The 18,822-nt window shown below is 39.6% G+C and overlaps 3 protein-coding genes and 1 long non-coding RNA gene across 11 annotated transcripts in view; 1 reads left to right on the top strand and 3 right to left on the bottom strand.

Moving 5' to 3' along the window:
- phldb1a (pleckstrin homology-like domain, family B, member 1a) overlaps positions 1-9,953 on the bottom strand; it is a 41,048-nt gene extending 31,095 nt beyond the window's left edge. For 4 of the 7 annotated variants that reach the window (XM_074671633.1, XM_074671639.1, XM_074671636.1 and 1 more), the window contains exons 1-3: positions 6,138-6,293; positions 1,536-1,634; positions 793-916 (exon numbers count right to left, since the gene is read on the bottom strand). In XM_074671633.1, the coding sequence (XP_074527734.1) occupies positions 793-916; positions 1,536-1,634; positions 6,138-6,140 (226 nt within the window). In that variant the 5' untranslated portion in view covers positions 6,141-6,293. Of the gene's footprint in view, positions 1-782; positions 917-1,535; positions 1,635-6,137; positions 6,294-9,758 lie in introns of those variants that run through there. The other 3 variants (XM_074671634.1, XM_074671638.1, XM_074671637.1) reach the window with 3 other exon arrangements.
- LOC141791309 (uncharacterized) lies at positions 3,966-6,574 on the top strand. The gene is made up of 3 exons (XR_012598313.1): positions 3,966-4,056; positions 6,299-6,391; positions 6,477-6,574. It is a non-coding gene; the product is annotated as an uncharacterized LOC141791309 (long non-coding RNA).
- Positions 9,954-12,144: 2,191 nt separating the features above from the next.
- h2ax (H2A.X variant histone) lies at positions 12,145-12,772 on the bottom strand. The gene has a single exon (XM_074672619.1). It carries the CDS (start codon positions 12,678-12,680, stop codon positions 12,252-12,254), a length of 429 nt encoding a protein of 142 aa, XP_074528720.1. The 5' UTR covers positions 12,681-12,772; the 3' UTR covers positions 12,145-12,251.
- Positions 12,773-13,141: 369 nt separating this feature from the next.
- c2cd2l (c2cd2 like) overlaps positions 13,142-18,822 on the bottom strand; it is a 28,123-nt gene continuing 22,442 nt past the window's right edge. For both annotated transcript variants that reach the window (XM_074671852.1, XM_074671851.1), the window contains exon 16: positions 13,142-18,453. In XM_074671852.1, coding sequence (XP_074527953.1) covers positions 18,203-18,453 — 251 coding nt within the window. In that variant the 3' untranslated portion in view covers positions 13,142-18,202. The remainder of the gene's footprint in view (positions 18,454-18,822) is intronic.

Consider the following 18,822-nt stretch of genomic DNA (forward strand, 5'->3'; position numbering starts at 1 on the left):
CACAGCGTCAGTTACGGGAGAGCCATGTGGGCTTGCAAATACTTTGTGAAGTATTCTTAGGTTGCTGTTTGAAGCCAGAGGTGACAGATGTCATCTCTGAGGTCAAGGCCGTACAGGCGGAGTTACAAATTCAGTCAGCATGTGACCTTATTGAGTTTAGAGGGACAGGTGTTGAAGATGTGTTTAGCCTGCAGAGAGTAAATGTAACAACTATTTAATGTTTGTAATTCAATTATCAGTTATATTGATACAGCTGTCTGAGTGCACAAGGTTAACTCAGCACAAACACATGCCATAGTTGTTCCAATGAGATACCACAAGGCAATGTAGCACAAAAAATACCAGGGAAGGTTTTTTTTCTGAGGTGCTAATTCCACACCCTCTTTTACTGTATGGCGTCTGGGCTCAATGCAAAAAAATACAGACAAGGGTGTAATTTCAAATGTGGTGAAGTGTGAGCAACAACATGATTGTTACAGAGTTATGTGTCATCAGTTTTTGTAAACTCATCACTAATGACAAGTTCTGCTGCTTACTGATTAAAGAACAACTATATCATTTGGGATAATGTGCTGATGCAAGCGTCTGTATGTTCTATCTATAAAACTGTGTGTTGCTGTGCACAGAGATTTCATTCATCCCGGACATTCAAATATCAATAACATAACTCAGTGTAGCACAAGATGTTTGTGTCCTGTTTTTAATGTATAGAAATTGAAAGTCTCCATTACTTATCCATCCAACAAAGACACAAACAGTCCAAACTATGCTGACACACTCACAGGTCTTTACCTTCCTGCAGTGGTAGTAAGGTTATGGCTGTGCTCAAACGTCCACTTCCCAAACTAACCAGGTGAGGGCGCTCTGCCTGGACCTTCAGGGACTTGCCAGTCTCAATCAGATCTAAAGGAGTGCTCTGTGTAAAAGAAATCAATGGGAAAGACATCTCTGCATGATCCTCTTACATCAAAGTTATACATAGTACATACCATTTAAAGTTGGTATTCATTTTAGAAATCGTTCATATTAATAGATTCAAATAAGGCCGATAAATCAAACACATGGATTTCATTCTGCAATGTGTCCTCACTTTTGTATTTCATTTAATAACATACTAAAATAAGAAAAGACATAAGTCATGATGTGAACCTCATGATTTTCTGTGAGGTTAGATTAAACTGGCTACAACACAATACCACAGCATGTTAAAGCTGCTTCAATATTATATCTTTAGAAAAAATGCAAAATGCACATTTCCCAGCCAAGTGAGAATTCTGTTTTTAGGATCACATACACTTAAGTATATACATAAACAGGCAAAAACATACATTTCATCCACTTGAAACTGTTAATAAATATAGAAGTCATATTTTTCCTTTCATACAATAACCTCATATAATTTGTGGAAAATATTGTTTCCAAAGTCTAAACAATCTTACATTTTTACTGAAACTGGTTAAGTTAAGTAACTCTGCCAAATAGTTTGTTGCACTGTGTTGTCAATCCCTCACACTCTGACGTAAGACATGACTCACCTGTAAGACCTGGTGCATCTGTCGCCCCTGTTCCCCTTTAGTTCTGCTTATATGCTCCATGTCTCTTCGACTGTCAGAGTTATCTGACACATGTAGATCCTGCAGCCGACACCGATTCAGGGAGAGAGAGAGAGAGAGGCGCAGGGCATGAATGGGGGCACAAGGAATACTGCTACTACAGTTGTACTACAATGGGAACAGAGCTTTCCTTAGAAACCAGCCTGCCCCACTTATGAGCCCATGTGACCAAGCCATTATAGTGGGTAATTGTCTCACCAGAAACAGACACACAAAGCCATCCATCATAACGCTGGCACTGATTTATGGATTTATCTAAGAAAAATAACTGGTTTTACCATTTGAAAACAAGCGCACACTAGCTGTTATTACCTCAGTATTAGCACAGGTGAACGCTAGAGCCTAAATAAAAGAGCTCTGCAGGTGCCTGCATTCCAAAATCATTTCACTGCCTCCTGAGACCATGGTGTCTCACTGTGACTCATACACAAAGTTAACACACACACATACACAAACACACATGCAGAAACTAAAACACACTCAATGACAGCAGACAGATGCTGCAGATTACACCCAGCTGTCTGCTCATCAGACGAGAGGGAAAGAACAACCCGCAAGGACCAGACAGACCTCAAACAATCACACACACGCACACATATGCAGCACAGATGAGTCACCATATTTTTCTGCTAAAAGCTTGTCTGCATTTGTCCTGTTAACAATTTGGTATCAGCTCAGCATTCCTGAGCAGAACTGAGGTAGACACAACTTTTTTATTTCAATGTGCCGTCTGTTTTGTCTACCATTAAGCAAAATAAAAATGACTTGACGGTGTTCAGAATTACAATGACCATACTGATTTCACAATAACTACTCTAAATAAACAAAAGCAGTACAATATTTGAGAAATATCATGAAAATGGTCAAAATGATGTGTGTGTTGGAGCTTGTATGTACAGGATAAAGAAATTTTGCTACAGATGAGCTATGATGACATAAAAATCAACTCTCACTCTATCCCCACAGAAGCCATTGTCCCCCGATGTCACACTCTGGATGAGATGTTGAATTTGGGCTATCTGGCAAATTGTTACATTACATCTTTATAAAGAGCAACATGAAGATAATCACTGTCATCTCAAAGGGAGCCGTAACCACATTCTATGATTTAAAAAAAAAAAAAACTTGTACTTTGCTAGCAGCTAACACAATTCAACTATGTCCCAGTTTGTAACATTTTAGCAGGGCAGTGAAAATACTGAACATGGGATTATTTTCAAAGTAAAAAAAAGTCCCTCACTGAAAATTTGCTGGCCTATGTGTAACATATGCTTATTTTATATCATATATTCTTCCCTTTGTATCTTAAATTATACAGCCAACACTGTGTTCATTCTGTATTGCACTTTGTTTATTAAATGTATGTAACTTTACCACTTATTTGACAAAAAGGGTTAGTTAGTTAGTTAGTTAGTTAGTTAGGTTATAGGCCTAAGCGAAGCTAAGAAATAGTTTTGAATCTAACACTTTGTCTGTCTTCTAAGATTTCATTTGAAAACATCACAGTAGGCTAGTTATCTCAGCTTTACAGTCCTTCGTTAAGTGTGCAAATGCTAACATTGAGAGGACGGCTAGTCTCTCGCTACCGTACAGTCTATGCTCGCTACGCAGCACAGCGCGCACGCACTGGGACCACAGACTGTATCATAAGTAAGTCATAGACTGACTGGGACTGGGTCACACGACCGTTAGCACGGCCATGGCAGGCTGCCAGACACACAATGCATGGCGCACAGAGAGAAAAATATATGCCTCTTGCCTTTACCTATGCGGCCGGGACAAACAATGTCCCGTACGGCCTGCGCCTCTTTAGGTTCAAATACGGGACGTCCCGGCTAATACGGGACAGTTGGCAACCCAATGCGGATCTGAAATATTGATCCTTCTAATGCTGGCTCTCTGTACTCTAAAATCGATTATCAGAACAAAATATCTGTACTTATGATACTTCTGTCATTTGAGGTACTTGAAATCATTGACAGAAACACAGTGAAGTAACCAAACTGTTGAGAACGTATATGATAGGCCGTTTGGTGGGAACTACTTTTTCTTCCGCCTGGGTAAGAGCGTAATGCATAAGACTAGCTGCACGCTGCTCAGTCTGTCACTCATTCAGTATTTGCGTATAGCGTGGAGTTTGTATTGAATATCGGTATCGCCGATACCAGCCTGAATTATATTCAGTATAGCAAACTACCTAAAAAAACACCCAGTAGCTTTCAAAATAAAACAAACCGTGTCAAAGTCAGTTTGTATTTACCTTGACTACGACGTCAAACGGACATAATGAGCGGAGCCAGACCAGGAGTCAATAGGTTTGTAGTTTTACAGCACAACATGAATAAAGAGAGCCTTATCAATGGAGTGGGAAGCGTGGGAACTCCTCGGCCACACAACTCTAGCTTTCTGTCAGTCATGCAGATTGTCGGACTGAACAGCTTGTGTGAGTTTACAAACGCAGTTAATACGCAGCAGAACCGGAGTGCAGACGTTTTTGGTGTATTTTAGGCTTTTTCCCTCTCTCCTACAGCGTCCATGATACTTGCATGCAAATAGCCATTTAAAAAAAAATAGGAGATAGCATCAATTAGCATCTTCTAGGACAGCCAGCAGCTAGTTTCTCTACTGGGGCGTTGGCAACAAAGATTGTATATAGAGTGGACAGCGTGGCTCCGCCATTTATCATTGTACGGTTTTGAAGCCAAAATACCGCCGTCTCAGGCGCCATCATTTTAGCAGTTTGGAGCCAGAGTCTGCGCAGTAGATACGATGAGGGACTCTGGGAGAATCTGAGTGGAGCTGGGTGACGAAAATAATAATTATTTTTTTTCTTTCGAGAGTCTAATCACTTCCTGACTCTACCCCCAGACATATTTGACCCCCCCCCCCCCCCCCCCCCCCCAAAAAAAAAAAAAAAAAAAAAAAAAAAAATACGGCAGCTGTCAATCATCGTTAAACGTTATGTAAAGCCTTGTTTTTAACCTCGTATAACTAATGAAAACGAAACTTTTCAGAAAAAAAGAGGACTTGGATACAAGACAGCGAAATAATATCTTCAAATCACCACAACAATCGGACGTGAGAAACATTTCTACGAGGTGTTATAATTTTTAAAAGTTTGACCACAGCCCATCTGGAATGGCTGGAAAGACGTATTTTTAAACCTATACTACAGCCAGTCACCAGGGGGAGCAGTTTTTGTGGAGACCTCACTTCAAGCCGAGCAAGCGGACGTCCATTTTTTTTAACACTCTATGGTTGGCAACACTGAGCTAGCATTATATTAGCTAGGGTGATGATTGTTAGGAACATGGCTAGAACAAAGATAGAGATGTAACATTATGTAGCTGCACATTTAATTATCAATATTTAATTTCAAGCCAGCTTATTTTAGTCTGGGGATGATGCCTACCATATTTTATCATTTTAAACTGTTAAATAGTTTTATTAGCTCTAAGCTACTTCCTTGCTAATGGTTTAACCATAGCTTAGTGTTTAAATGCTAATTTAAGCTTTACCCTTACCATAGACCCTTAACTGTATGACCTGTAGCTTGAAACCATCATTGTAACCATCTCACTGTATTAAATCTTTGACATTGTATATAATGAAAAATAATTTTGATTTTAAAAAAGCCTCAGTTTGAAGAATTTAAATAGCATGTGATTCTGGTCACTAACTTAGTCATTCACAAAGATCTTATGACTTGTATTGCTCATTTATTTTGTCTTTTCTGCCCCAGGAAATGATCACATCAACCCTGACACACATGAACCCGAGACTGTTTCGTCAAATACTGACATCACCAATCACTTGAATTTTTTTTCTAAAAACTTTCCAAAAAGCATCCACAGCTGCTGGCCTCCAACTTAAGACCAAGCTGAGACAACAGGACGTTCTATCTGCGTCTGATGTCACCACAGACGGCTGAAACCACACATATCTGACAATCCCATCCAGTGTGTGTGTGTAACACAGAGAACAGACTGTCCCCTCTGTTCAGCTCTGACACTGGACCCCTCACGCCTCTGCCATCAGCCCACTGCCTGTCAACACTGGCCCTCTTTGAGCCACGCAGCCAGACACAGAGCCCGGAGAGTGGGCAGGGAAGTGTGTCTTTGGCTGTCTGACTCACACATACACACATACACATGCACACTTTTGCACACATGTGCTCCCACAAGCCTGAGTGAGTTCATGTACACACCCAAACCGGAGAATAGTTTTAAAGCCTGAAAATGCAGGGCCTTGCACTGTAACCTGTCATTACGGGGGCAGTTATGCCCTTCTGAGCTGCCATGAGCTTCTGAAAATAGACACCACCAGCCGCACATTTTGCACAGCCACTCTTAAAGAGAAATGATTTCAGCTCTGACTGAACACTGGGGGAAAATAGAGGTGAAAATAGCCATAAAGTGATACATTAATACAAAAGAATACATTTGATTATGGGCCACATAAAGATAGACAACACACACAAAGCAGCACTCTCACATGCATTAAAGACCATCATGCAGCTCTTACCATTTTTCCCCTCTAGCAGGCTCCTCCAGATAAACAGCATCCATCAGTTGTCCGAAAGTTTATCTTATCCATAAAGCAGTGTTAACATGCTTGTTTACGTCTTACTCTTTGCTTTTTTCATTCACTCACTGCAAGCTCCTCTGCTATTTCCCTCCTCCCAGCCCCTTCTCCTCCCTCATCCCGGTGCAGAGTTACATCCCCGACACGCAGCAATGGAGGGGGACCCGGCATCTGCACTTGTGTCTGGCTCTTAGGTGATTTTTATTTTACTCTTATTAAATGTGTCTGTATTCAGCGAGAGCTGGAGATGTATTTACTGAGATTTATTCACTCCTCCAGGATTTCCATCCATTAAAGGACCACAAAGACCTCACCACATGATCTGAGGGGGCTGCAGTCTCATTGTGTATTAGTAAAGCAGGTGTTTAGAGTCTGATCCAGAGAGGGAATAAAAACATAGTGTTGGAGTTACAAAACACCCTGTGTCCTCCTGACCTCTTGATCCTGCTCTGTAACACTGATGTAATGGCCAAAGAGAGGGGTATTTCCACTCTTGAAAACAATCCCATAAGTATAAGTGATAACATGACTAAGCACTATGGATTATAATATACCCACTGTGCTTGATACATCAGTAATGTTGGGACAGAGAATTACTACGTTCCACCGGAAGCAAACTAACATGTGTGAGCCATCTTCCAAGGCATCCCACAGGAACCATTTGGCCTTCACAGAAGAGAAAGAGTGGGAGAAAGACTCCACTATTGATCTTTTAGGGCTTTTCCCATGGTCGGTGGGCCAGAGAGGATGGAGGAAATGAAGAAGCAGAGGAGTCACTAAGGAAAATATAAACAAACAAGCAGAGGCAGCTCAGAAACCAGATGGACTCAAAGCAGAATCTGCAGAGGAGGTTTGATGTCCAGAGCCAGAGATGATGGGGAGAATGCAGCTGAGGGGGTGAAAGTTGCTGAATGCCCTTCAAACTGTCCAGTAAACAGAAACATTTAAAATCTTTTTAAAAGGCACAGGAGATGATCTTTAAGTTTAGCATTATCACAAATATAGTAAACTTTATAAAATCATTAAACAAAGGTGTCACAGTTTTGGACAGTTTGAAACTGTCGTTTGAATCTAATGTTTGTTTTTTGGGGGGTGAATTTCCTTGTTTTGAATTTGAGGACAGCTGCAGATACAAGTGTTTTAAATCAGGTTTTCATAAAACCAAGAAGAGGCAGTAAAGTGACATTCATTATTCTTTAAGTAGTTCTGGCAGATCAGCGTTATCAGGGTTATGTTTTTGTCATACTGTGGGATGAATCCCTGACCAACTAAACACAAACCAAAGAGTATACTGCAGAAAGCTGTGATAGCAGATTTTGGTGCAGGTGCCTCTTACTCTATAAAAGTTACAGACCCTGGATCCTTAAAACAGTGCTCTCTTTCACTGTTCATTGCTTTTTCCTTCTCATCTTCATAGCATTACACTTCATTTTGCAGTACAATACTTTTTATTAATGCAGGCGAGGGTATGGTGCCACAGTGTATACCAACACCACTTTAATGCAGACTGGTTTTAAGTTATCAAGAAAAGTCGTGACACCTGTAAGAACTGGTAGAACCACCTTTGAAGGGTTTATCAACTACTTTTGTTGCAGAACAGCCTTAAGTTGTTGAATTCTGAAATGTACATTATTTTTCAGGTTTGGGTAACCTTACCTTTTTTCTTAGCCTCTGGCAGTTCATTTACCTTTGCCCCATTTTAACCTATGTGTTCAAATTGAACTGCTTGGATTTCAATTATTTTAAAAATGGAAAATTTGAAAAATTGTAAAACTTTTGACCAGTAGTGTACACCTAGATTATCTTTAGCTATGCAGTTCAAACATTCATGCCATCAGATGTTGATAACTGGCCAGTATTGTGACTTTATTTTCTTCCAAAATGATCTCAGCCGAAAGCTTAACTTGACAACAGACACAACTCAACAGTAAAACAAACTATATATGTGCTGTGGGAGGATGACATAAGTTCATCATCACAGAAAAGTTTCCAGTTTGAGAGAAGTTTTAAAACTGGTCATAAATCATATGTCTGGTTTTCGGTCCATATTGGACTGTCTATTTGTAAATACACACTGTTCTGTTCTGTCCAGCCTGACATGTTGCGCAGATGTCTGTAGATCTGTTCAGGAAGTCTGGACATGACATTATCGTACGCAAGTGGAGGAATGCACAAGTGCAGTCAGGTGGAACAGGGTAATATTGACTTCTTTGCCCTGAACCCAGTCTGCACTTCCTCCCGGTCTGTGCACCAATTCTATCTCTTCTGCTGAGTTTGATGGACCATAACATGACCTTTGCTCTAACCCTAAATGTAATTTAAATGTAACAGAGCATGGCGTGCAATTCTGACAGACTCAAGACAAGACAAAGCATCAACCTGAGATGTACGTGCTCACAGAATCAATCACAGTTGATTATACAACTCACTAGTTTCGAAGATACTAAGATTATGAGTATTGCAGAGGCACAGTTGACCTGACTGACAGGAGAGCACACTTCAGCTGTTGTTCATGCACCTGAAGCCCACCTCAACTTCACCTCTTTACCATTTCAGTTAGGCTGAATTCAGCCTTTCCATTATGGCCCCCAGTGTGGGTTTCAAAGAGACTGACCACTGCAGGGTTAGGCTGAACACTCTACTGCACTAGTATGAATTGTCAGCAAAGTCTAAACATTTTCCATGATACATCATCTCTGTAACAGACAAATCCATGAAAGCCATTTGAACTGCCATTAAATAAATAAATAAATATGTACTGCTTTATATAGCCCAGGAAACAAAGTCCTCATTATGCACCAAAAGTAAAGACTCTCATCATATAACAAAGCAAACGCTATTCTGAAAACACATGAGTCCACTGTTTTTTTCCACCAGGAAAAAAAACAGAAAAATAAAATGCCGACAGGAGGCTGCTGGTGTCCTTGAGTCCCTCATCAGACAGGTGTGCTTCTCCTCCACATCTGTGCTTTTTGGGTCACAGAACATAGATGTACATGAGAAGAGTGATGCAGAGTGTTTTTCATTTTTACCACCACATGCATGACAGTAGAGGGGTTTTCACTCTGTTCTTTAAATGTACTTGTGCACTTCATCTTTGTTCCAGAAAACACGTCAATAGTCTGTAAACTACTGAAAGACAACTCCGTGCATGGGTCCCAGAGCCATCGTGATCCCGCATACAAACATATAACTGGTATACAAGTGTCTATTTAAAGAGCACAACAAAGTAAGTTCTCTTTGTTTGTAAATAATTTAAACCTCCAACTGTTGGCTCTTTACACATAAGTTCCCAAAAATGTGCAAGCAATGAAAAATGGCTGTAAAACTCTCAATAAAATATAAAATGTCACACACATTGCACTGAAAGTGAAGAATAACTAGGTTGTTATATATAGACTGTAAAGCCTGAGCTCAAACTGCAACAATAACCCCATTATCTCCTGCTTGAACTCACTTTTGCAACACACACACACACACACACACACACACACACACACACACACACACACACACACACACACACACATATATCAAAGCAAATATTTTGTTTCTCATTACCAGATCTGGCTCCGATCATTGTCTTGTCAGTGAGATGGTTTATCCCTGAGAATAAAAAACCTCAGAACCAAAGTCTTCCTGGGAAAACTCCCTGTAGTCCCTCTTTCTCCCCTCCAGGATGGAAATATGCTGTCAGCCCAGCACTCAGCTGTGGGTGAAACTTTCAGTGCATCCACATGCATCTTTCTGCCGGGTCCACCCCTCTTTCCGGCCCTTTTTTCCTCTCTCCACTCATCATTCCTTTTTTTTTTTTCATTGAGCTCAACCTACTCTGTATCCCTGCTTTCCTCTGAGAGACAGATTACGACTTTTCTCAGATTAAGTACTCGTACTTAGTTCCTCTAAAAATTCCTGACATAACTTCTGATTATTTGAACTCAGTCTTTTAGTTTACAAAAAAGACACAAATGGATATAAAGAATCAATTATATGAAAAACTATTAAATGATGACAGTCTAAACTCAAAAGCTGAGTTTTGTCCTGGAACAAACTGACTGTTGTTCTAACTATCCACTTCTGTGTCTTCACATCCCTGCTATGAAAACAAAAAGAAACAGCCATAAAACACCAAAAGAGGTAAACAGAAGGGCTGAATATCTCTGTGTTGTCTTAGTTTTGCACTGTCCCAAACAGCTGCAAGAAAAATGCTGGTTACTTATTTAAAGCCCTTTGACAGAGTGCAAATCAGTAAATTATAGTCATCACAGCCAAAGGACACTCAGGTTTTTCCTCTTAAGCTGGAATTTTTAGCCTGGCTGTTGGTGTTGGACACGTTGTCAAGGACCAAGTAATTGGTTCAGCCTGTCCTGGGCTTAGTTCAAACTCGGTGCGTCATGCTGCTTTTCCCAGGAATAAAACAGCCAAAGCAGACAGAAATATGTGTGTGTGATCTCCTTATGTGAAAAAGGTTTAAGGTAGTTATATAAATGAATAAAGTTATTCAAAAGAAGTTCATCTAAACTTCAGATGACTAAAACAGAGCAGATTTAGTGGGCTAATGGATACTCAATATGAGTTCTGAGGTTTTGTTATTCTCACGTGTCGCTGGTAAAGATTTAGTTCGTCCTTTCAGACAGAAAGTGTCGACGTAGCGAAATCCCTGGTGTTTTGTTGAAAAGCTAAGTATCTGAAATCTGACTTCGGTTTAAAATAAAAACACGTGGATGTCAACACGGCACTTGTTTCCCAGAATGAGACCAGACCCTGACGTATAACTATCGACCCCTAGTGGCAATATCGTTGAAGTGTCACTACATCTAGGATGAGTGGATGATCACTGAAAACTTGCAATTAATTTAAAACTTTTTTCACTGATACATTAAAAGCTGCTGTTCCTTACGTGTATGGTTAGTAAAACAATGCGACCATTTAATTTTTTCAAGAATAAACCTGTAATATACAGGTGTTTCCCCAGATTTCAGGCCAAATAGTCTGTTTTTTTCCAATCTCTTTTCATCCCTCGGTTAAGAAATCACACCTGATATTAGAATTTGTAAAGAAAAAGTTTACCCAGGGTTAAATTCAGATACTTTGGATATGCCAGCTGCACTAGAGCCAGCTGCACTAGAGCCACGCGTGTGATCAGGCACATTTGTTGTTTTCAAAGTTGGAAAGGAAACACCTGGAGCACCACCATGCACAAACCGTTATTGTGTTTTTACTTTTAACCACATTGATGCACAAAAACATTTCCAGGGCACTTTAACCATGCACAGATGTTTTAACGAAATGTGTAGTTTGAAAACTCGTCTGCGTCCCTCACCCGGTTAGATGATGAATAGGGCTGCTCAAGAGCCCATTTTCACAAGAATTGAGCATTTTGGTGTGAGATGTTTGGGCTGACGTTTGTATGTTGAAAGAAGTTTCTAAAGCCCTAATTATTCAAGTTTTGCAGGACGAGATGGTTGACGAGTTGGCTGTGAACTATCTCCTCAATCTCCATGCGCCATAGTTACATTGCTTTACTTCTATGGCTGTAGCCATGCGGGGCTCCTACGGCAATGGATTCATTGACTGATACAGACCCTTATTCGGCTTTAAAGATCTACCCAAGACTGCTGTAGATGAAGTCAGATTGCCTAGCACATATGGGATGCTTTCCATGAGGCCTAAAACCATTTTACTCCGGGTCACCCGGCCTGTTTTCAGACCAGATACTGAAGTCCCGTTACGTTACGTAGGGGTCGTCGTCTAACTTTTTAGATTATGTTGAGCTATGCAATGAGCCACGTGTTTCATTGTGACGGTAGTTCAATAGTGGAATTAACTTAACCTGCATTAAAACAACAGAAAAAGGCTTGACTGTAGAATACTCACAGTGTCAAACACAGCTTTAGCAAACAGAACCATCAATGATCGGTGACCACAATTAAAAAACAAGCGAATTTATTAAATACTGAAACAGGACAGCGATGGACAGGAAAGTTGCTCTTTGAATGAGGAATTGGGTGGCCCTTAAAAGGGCCTTTGGTGTTTGAATTATTCGCCTGTAAGCTAATACTCCTGGGACTGTGATGAGGCCTTCTTTCCCGCCTTGCCGGAGCTCGGTGCTGACTGACCAGTCTTCTTGGGCAGCAATACGGCCTGAATGTTGGGCAGGACACCGCCCTGGGCGATGGTCACACCGCCGAGCAACTTGTTCAACTCCTCGTCGTTTCTCACAGCCAGCTGCAGATGGCGAGGGATGATGCGGGTCTTCTTGTTGTCTCTGGCGGCGTTACCAGCCAGCTCCAGGATCTCAGCAGTGAGATATTCAAGCACAGCAGCCAGATACACAGGGGCTCCAGCGCCGACTCTCTCTGCATAGTTACCCTTGCGAAGAAGACGGTGGACACGGCCCACAGGGAACTGGAGTCCGGCACGGGAACTGCGAGTCTTGGCCTTAGCGCGAGCCTTTCCGGCGGTTTTGCCTCTTCCAGACATCGTGAATAGTCTCGTTTAGAAATTTGCGAATGTATAGTCAAAAGCTGTAGTCTCAAACAAGATATGTGAGCAGCAGGAAGCACGACCTGGATATAAAACACAAGCTTTGTCCCGCCCCAAGACGTGATTGGCTTGAGTAAAGAATGAAGCGAATTGATTGGTTCTCAAAGGTCAAAGGGTTCCGGAAGCCAGTGCGACTGTTAGTTAAACGTGCCGTGGTGTTGGACCAATCATCGATGGGCGCCACAGATCCAAAAACAGAGGATTGGCTCTTGTTCCATTGCCTTGTTGTAAGAGGGTCGCATGAAAGGGGGCGGAAACACAAGACCAATCGAGAAAGTTCCCTCCGGCCTCTGCTTTTTGGCGCTTTGTTTGAATTTGCAGTATGGGTTAAACCATATATGTGTAAAACACATCTGGATAAAGGAATAGTGAGTGATTTTTAGACAAAAGGAGGTTTATTTCGTCTTTATTGTCACATCTGTGTATTCAGTTATCATTAAGACAATTTGCATCACCCAAATCGAGCAATGTCGCCTTTAAGATTAAAGAAATCCTAAAATGAGAATCATTTCTGGGCAGAGCTTACTTTTAGAATTGCAAAAGATAATTTCACAGCTTTAAAACGCATTTATGTTCTTTGTTACCATAGCAACTCTACACAGACACATTTTACTTTCCCTTCCCCCACAAAACAGACTATAAGGGTGATAGAAAATGTTACGTCCGGTTGAAATGTCCAAAAGTAACCAGGAGTAATGTTACAAAGAAATGTTGCTCTGAAAATTAATTATTTGCCATGAATTAAACATTTCAAATATTAAAACAAATTTTAAATCTTAAATCCCCCATCTGTTTTTCTGTTGCACATTCAAGCCATCTGAAGTCTGTAACATGCCTTCAGACAATGAAGCTTTGTTCTTTTTAACTTTAAACGAGTTGTAGCAATTTGAAAGTGTGAACATTTCCATCAGAGTCCTGTTGAGGGTCCCAATCTGTGTAAACCCTTTGTAATAGTCAGCCCTTAGCAGGCACAAATACGATTAATTCATAAATGAATCCAAGTCATTTAGTCGTTCTAAGGCCCAAATCAAAGCTAGCTTTTCTTCTGAATTACATGTGTCCAAAAATATAACAATCCTACATACAGGTTCTGTGTGCTGTAGTCACAGGTTTACCCAAAATTTAAGTTGCTAGTCTCAACGTCACTGCCTGCCCTGAGTATGTCCCCACTTCATCACTCAAACCAACACCTTTTTAGAATCTAAAGAGCTGTTCAAGCTTTTTTCTCATGCAAGACTTGTATTATTATTATTTATTAATTTTTATTCATTTTCATTTTAGAAAACAGTAACAGAACAGTACATAGGCATATACAAACATTTCCAGGGACATTTCTTGTATGTGAGTCCTTCTTTCAGTCACTTCCAAACAGTTCCGTTACTTATTATTCTCACTTTCCCTGTTTGTGGTCCATTTTCTGCAGTTGGTGTTGTGGATATGACCTCTGAGCTTATCTTGGTATATCAGCTTTTCCATTATATAGATATCCTGAATTATTCCAAACCAGTGCTCTTTCTTTGGGGATTCTGCTTTTTACCAGTTACTGGTGATAGCTTGTTGGCTGTGGGTAGAATATCAATAAGATACCTGTCTTTTCCTTGAAAAGTCTCTTCAGTGTTTCCCAGCTATGCCAGAACAACTGTTTGGAATCTGATAATCTTTTATATCATTTATAGTGATAAGGGTTTTATCTTAGAGCAGTTCCAGAGAACGTGTGTGGTTGGCCTCTGAGCCACCACAAAGCCTCCAGAATGGCTGGGGTGTTTTGGGGTGTTTGTAGCTGTTTACTCTTCATCTGGGGTGTTATGAGATTTTTACATCCAAACTCTCTCCATACCAGTGAGCTAGTGGTGGTGCACTGTGTCACATACATTCTACATCAATCATTTTCTGGTATTACAATATTCAACCGATTCCCATTTATTGTTTTTTATGTCAGGTGTTGAGTTTATCTTTTTTTCCTCTAAAGGTTTATAAAAGGATGCAATGACTCAAGATTTACCCTGGTGGTGAGCCCCTACTATGATTTTAATTATGCCATGAAATTCAGCTTTAGTGTCAACTTTGACTTCTTTAGTGAACTAATCTTATATTCGTAAGTATCTAAATTCTTTTTTCATCTAGTCCAAATTTTGCTTTTAATTCTTAAAAGCTCTTACACTTTGTGCAACTGTGTTTGTGTTTTTCGATCCATCGCCTGTTTTATGGCTTCTGTCTGTTCTATTTTACCTAACACAGCTGGGGCTTGGCCATCAGTAACTTCCATCTCTTTATCTTTCCATCTCAATTCATACACAGGTATACACCAACAAGCTAGAGGTCTCAGCTGTGCTGCATAGAAGTATTCTTGCAGATTTGGCAAGGACATTCCCCTCTTACTCTTTGGAAGTTGCAGGGTTGTATATCTTATTCTGGGTTTTTTTTGCCATTCCAGATGAACCTGGATATGTTTTTATTCCAAGAGTCAAATTTGCTTTGCTGAATCATTACTGGTGGGGATTGAAACAGGTACAATAACCTTGGGACAATATTTATATCAACACACTTGAGTCTATAGCTAAAGTCTAAAGGAAAAGTTGACCACCTCTGCATATCTTTTTGGATGTTTTGGTCAATCACATTATAATTGGCATCATATAGTTTATAAGGTTTCTTGGTTATTGTTACTCCGAGATATTTCAAGGTTTAGCAATTCCAGTTAAAGCCGTGTCTTTAACGTGCTGAGGTGGGCTGAAATTAATTGTAAGATCTTGAGTTTTTACAGTAATTATTTTGTATTCAGAATAGTAACTGAATCAGCAGAAGGAACTATTTGTTTTGGCGTCCCAAAAAGACAATCAAATCATCTGCAAAGAGGCCCACTGTATGTTTCCCCCCTCCAATCCCCAAACCCTCCAGGTCAGTGCTCAGTTGGATGGGTTGTGCTAGAGGTTCTGTATAGAGGGCGAAAAGTGTGGGACAACATCCCTGTCTTGTGTCTCTTTCTATTATCCTTTTTGATAATTGTCCATTCACTTTAATTCTAGCTGTTGGTCCTTGGAATATATTTTGAATCATATATATTTTGAATCTGAATTGATTTTTCATTTAGGCAACATTTTTCCAGTACAGGATATATACAAAATACCAATGGACACTGTCAAAGGCCTTTTCACTGTCAAGGCTGATTCAGGCAGCCTCTTACTGTTTTTAAATCTTGTATTTGATTAACAATATGCACAGCTCTCCTGATATCACCTTGGGTTTGGCGCCCCTTAATAAACCCAGTTTGATTCTCATCAATTAAATCCAGCAAAGAGGTGTCAAATCTCTTGCAGAGTATTGGATATATATTTTGTAATAAACATTGAGAACAGAGATTGGTCGGAAGTTGTTGCATTGTTCGGTGTCCTTGCCCTGTTTTGGCATGAGCGAGTTGATTGCCTTTCTCCATGATGGGTTTAAGAGTTTTATTCTCAGTTTCACTTGTAGATGCCTGATCAAGTGTGCTGAGGAAATTTTTATGAGTATCTTAATCTGCTAAGAGGGATTGTGTATAACTCTTTGTAGTAATCTTCAAACACATCACCACATCATTTCACCTAGTTTAAAAAGTAGTTGGTGTGTCTTGGGATTTCTTATCTTATTAATTGTGTCTGTTGCTTGTTGTTTACATAAGTGTCTTGCAAAATTCTTAGTGGCCTTTGGACCCAATTCACAACATCTCTGTTTTAAAAATCTAGCTTTATTTTCTGTTTCATCTCTGAAAATGTTCTCTATTTCCTCCCATACTTTTTTGATTTGTTGTAAAATTTCTGGATCTTGAGACTTTTTGTGTAGTCCCTCCAACACCATCAGGGTACCCAACTGCTGATCATATCTGGCTCTTCTTGCCCTCTTCTGGACTGAGGACAGGGCAATTAATTTACCACACAAAACTGCTTATAACTTCCCACAATACGGTGGGTTCCACCTCCCCATTGTGATTCTCCTCTCTATATATAATTGTTTATTTCTGCTCTTATTTGTCATACTACTGTCCTATTGTTTGTAATACCAACATTCATCCTCCATGTTGTGTTTTGTTTTCTTTTGTTTAAGTACCGCTCCAATATTACATTTCCCAACCCTATAACTTTCAATAGTATTCCTAAAAAATAGTCAATTCTAGAAAAGACCAAGTGGGCTCCAAAGTAGTGAGTGTAATCTCTCTCTAGTGGGTACAAATTCCTCCAAGCATCAAACATTCCCATTTCCTGTAATAGGGCATTGAGGAATTTTGACATATTTCTTTTGTCACTGCAGGTACTTGTAAAGTCTAATCCATGGTATCAAATTAAAGTCACCTCCACAATATCATGACTTAATGACATTGTAAGACTTATATTTATATAAAAGAAATACAGCCTAATGATTCTCCATAATATAAATATAAAATAAGCTTTGCATTGTTTAGTTTATGATAATAAGTTCAGCCTGTTCTGCAAATGAAGGCTCACAACTCTGCAAGGCATTACCCCTAATATATGCAATCTTGCTGCAAGCTAATGATTTTTATTGCATTAATGAAAGCCCGTATGAGCACTTTTCTGTTGCACTTTTAGACTAAATGAAGTCAAAACAAGCCACAAGAAAAGTAATTATTTGTTTTTTTTCTTCTTTTAACTAAAATAAAGAAGTCAAGATTGAAAAAGGTATTGCCCTGCTTGATCAGATAAAATTCCTGATTGCTGAAGTTTTAAGAGTTAACTTAAATGCATTATAATGTTCCACACACAGTATTTTTATAAAATAAAAATTACAGTAAATATATAATTTTTCCTGTCTTATATAAGATACAACACTGAACAACATTTTCAAACCAATGTACAAAGGTGAATGAACATGAATGATCATTACAGCTAGATTAAGCTTTTTTGGCTTTAAATTAAATCTGTATGGAATAAAAACAGCATTTTTTCTATATTACAGTGCAATGCAACAATGATAACTTGAATTTGGAGGGTGAAATAAATAGTATCTATTTCATATGAACCACATAATAAATTACTGTTATACAACCCAAAATTTTACATGAAAAAATCTGTTCAAAGTGCAGCCAGTAGCATCAAACTGGCGTTTCATAACATTAAATAATGCAGAGCATTTTCAGCATCAGTTTAAAACCCTCCTGCTGTTATTTATGTTCCAGCTGTGGACAAGACATTTCATAGCAACCACTAACTTCTCCTCATCACAGCAGAAGAAATTGATTTCATTACCCTTTTTTAAACTTCAGCAATAATTTAAAACATGACTTCTGTCCTGAGAGTGCAATTTCTGTCCCAAGGAAAGCCCTCCCAGAGGTGTCCTCCTTTCACTGCTTTAGGTGTCGACCCACCTGGGGTGTCACCCTGTAAGAGACGAGACACTTGCATTTTTTCATCCCGTGAAAACAGAAGTCTTGCTGTCAAAATGACCAAAATAAATAAATAAATAAATCAGATATCCAAAGAGCTTGCTCCTCCATTGGTCGTTGTGGCTTTGCCCTTCGATTTGCCTGATGAGCGGAAAGAAAAGCGTTTGATGAGACGCCTGGAGAAGCTGCCAGACTTTTTACGGCTGCTGGTTGTGGCAGCAGTAAAGTTATTGCCCATATTGGAGATGTCTTCATGTGATTGGCTGAGGCAAGACTCCTTCTCTCGATGTCTTCTTCGGAACAACAGCTTTGTCCCACTCTGCAAAAAGCTCACTACAAGAAACAGACAGAACGAATCAGGGTCATCAAACATCTGTTTATGTTCAAACATCTATGAATGCAGTGTTGAAAAGTTGTTGAAACATGCAGTGAGTTTAAGGCTAAGCTCCTATTTCAAGTTTCAAGTTTTCATTTTCACAGGAAAATCAGTAAAGAGCCAATCAAGGCACTCAGGTCTGTTGGGTTTGTGTTACAGAAAGACCACTAGAGGGCAGCAGTGCTTTGGAGATTGTTATTGTATATATTGTAAATGAAAAAATTGTGATAAATTTCAGATTAAATACATTAATAGAATAACAATAAATGGCCATGCTCAAGTATTCTCTCTTAACAATGTAAGGCTATAAAAGATGCTCTTTGTTT

Source organism: Halichoeres trimaculatus, unplaced genomic scaffold, assembly GCF_033239565.1.
Source record: "Halichoeres trimaculatus isolate MK-OKI-2021-1 unplaced genomic scaffold, fHalTri1.1 fHalTri1_scaffold_6, whole genome shotgun sequence".
Taxonomy (NCBI): domain Eukaryota; kingdom Metazoa; phylum Chordata; class Actinopteri; order Labriformes; family Labridae; genus Halichoeres; species Halichoeres trimaculatus.

Excerpts from the sequence above, each read along its gene's own strand:
- h2ax (XM_074672619.1), bottom strand. The coding sequence starts at position 12,680 with ATGTCTGGAAGAGGCAAAACCGCCGGAAAGGCTCGCGCTAAGGCCAAG.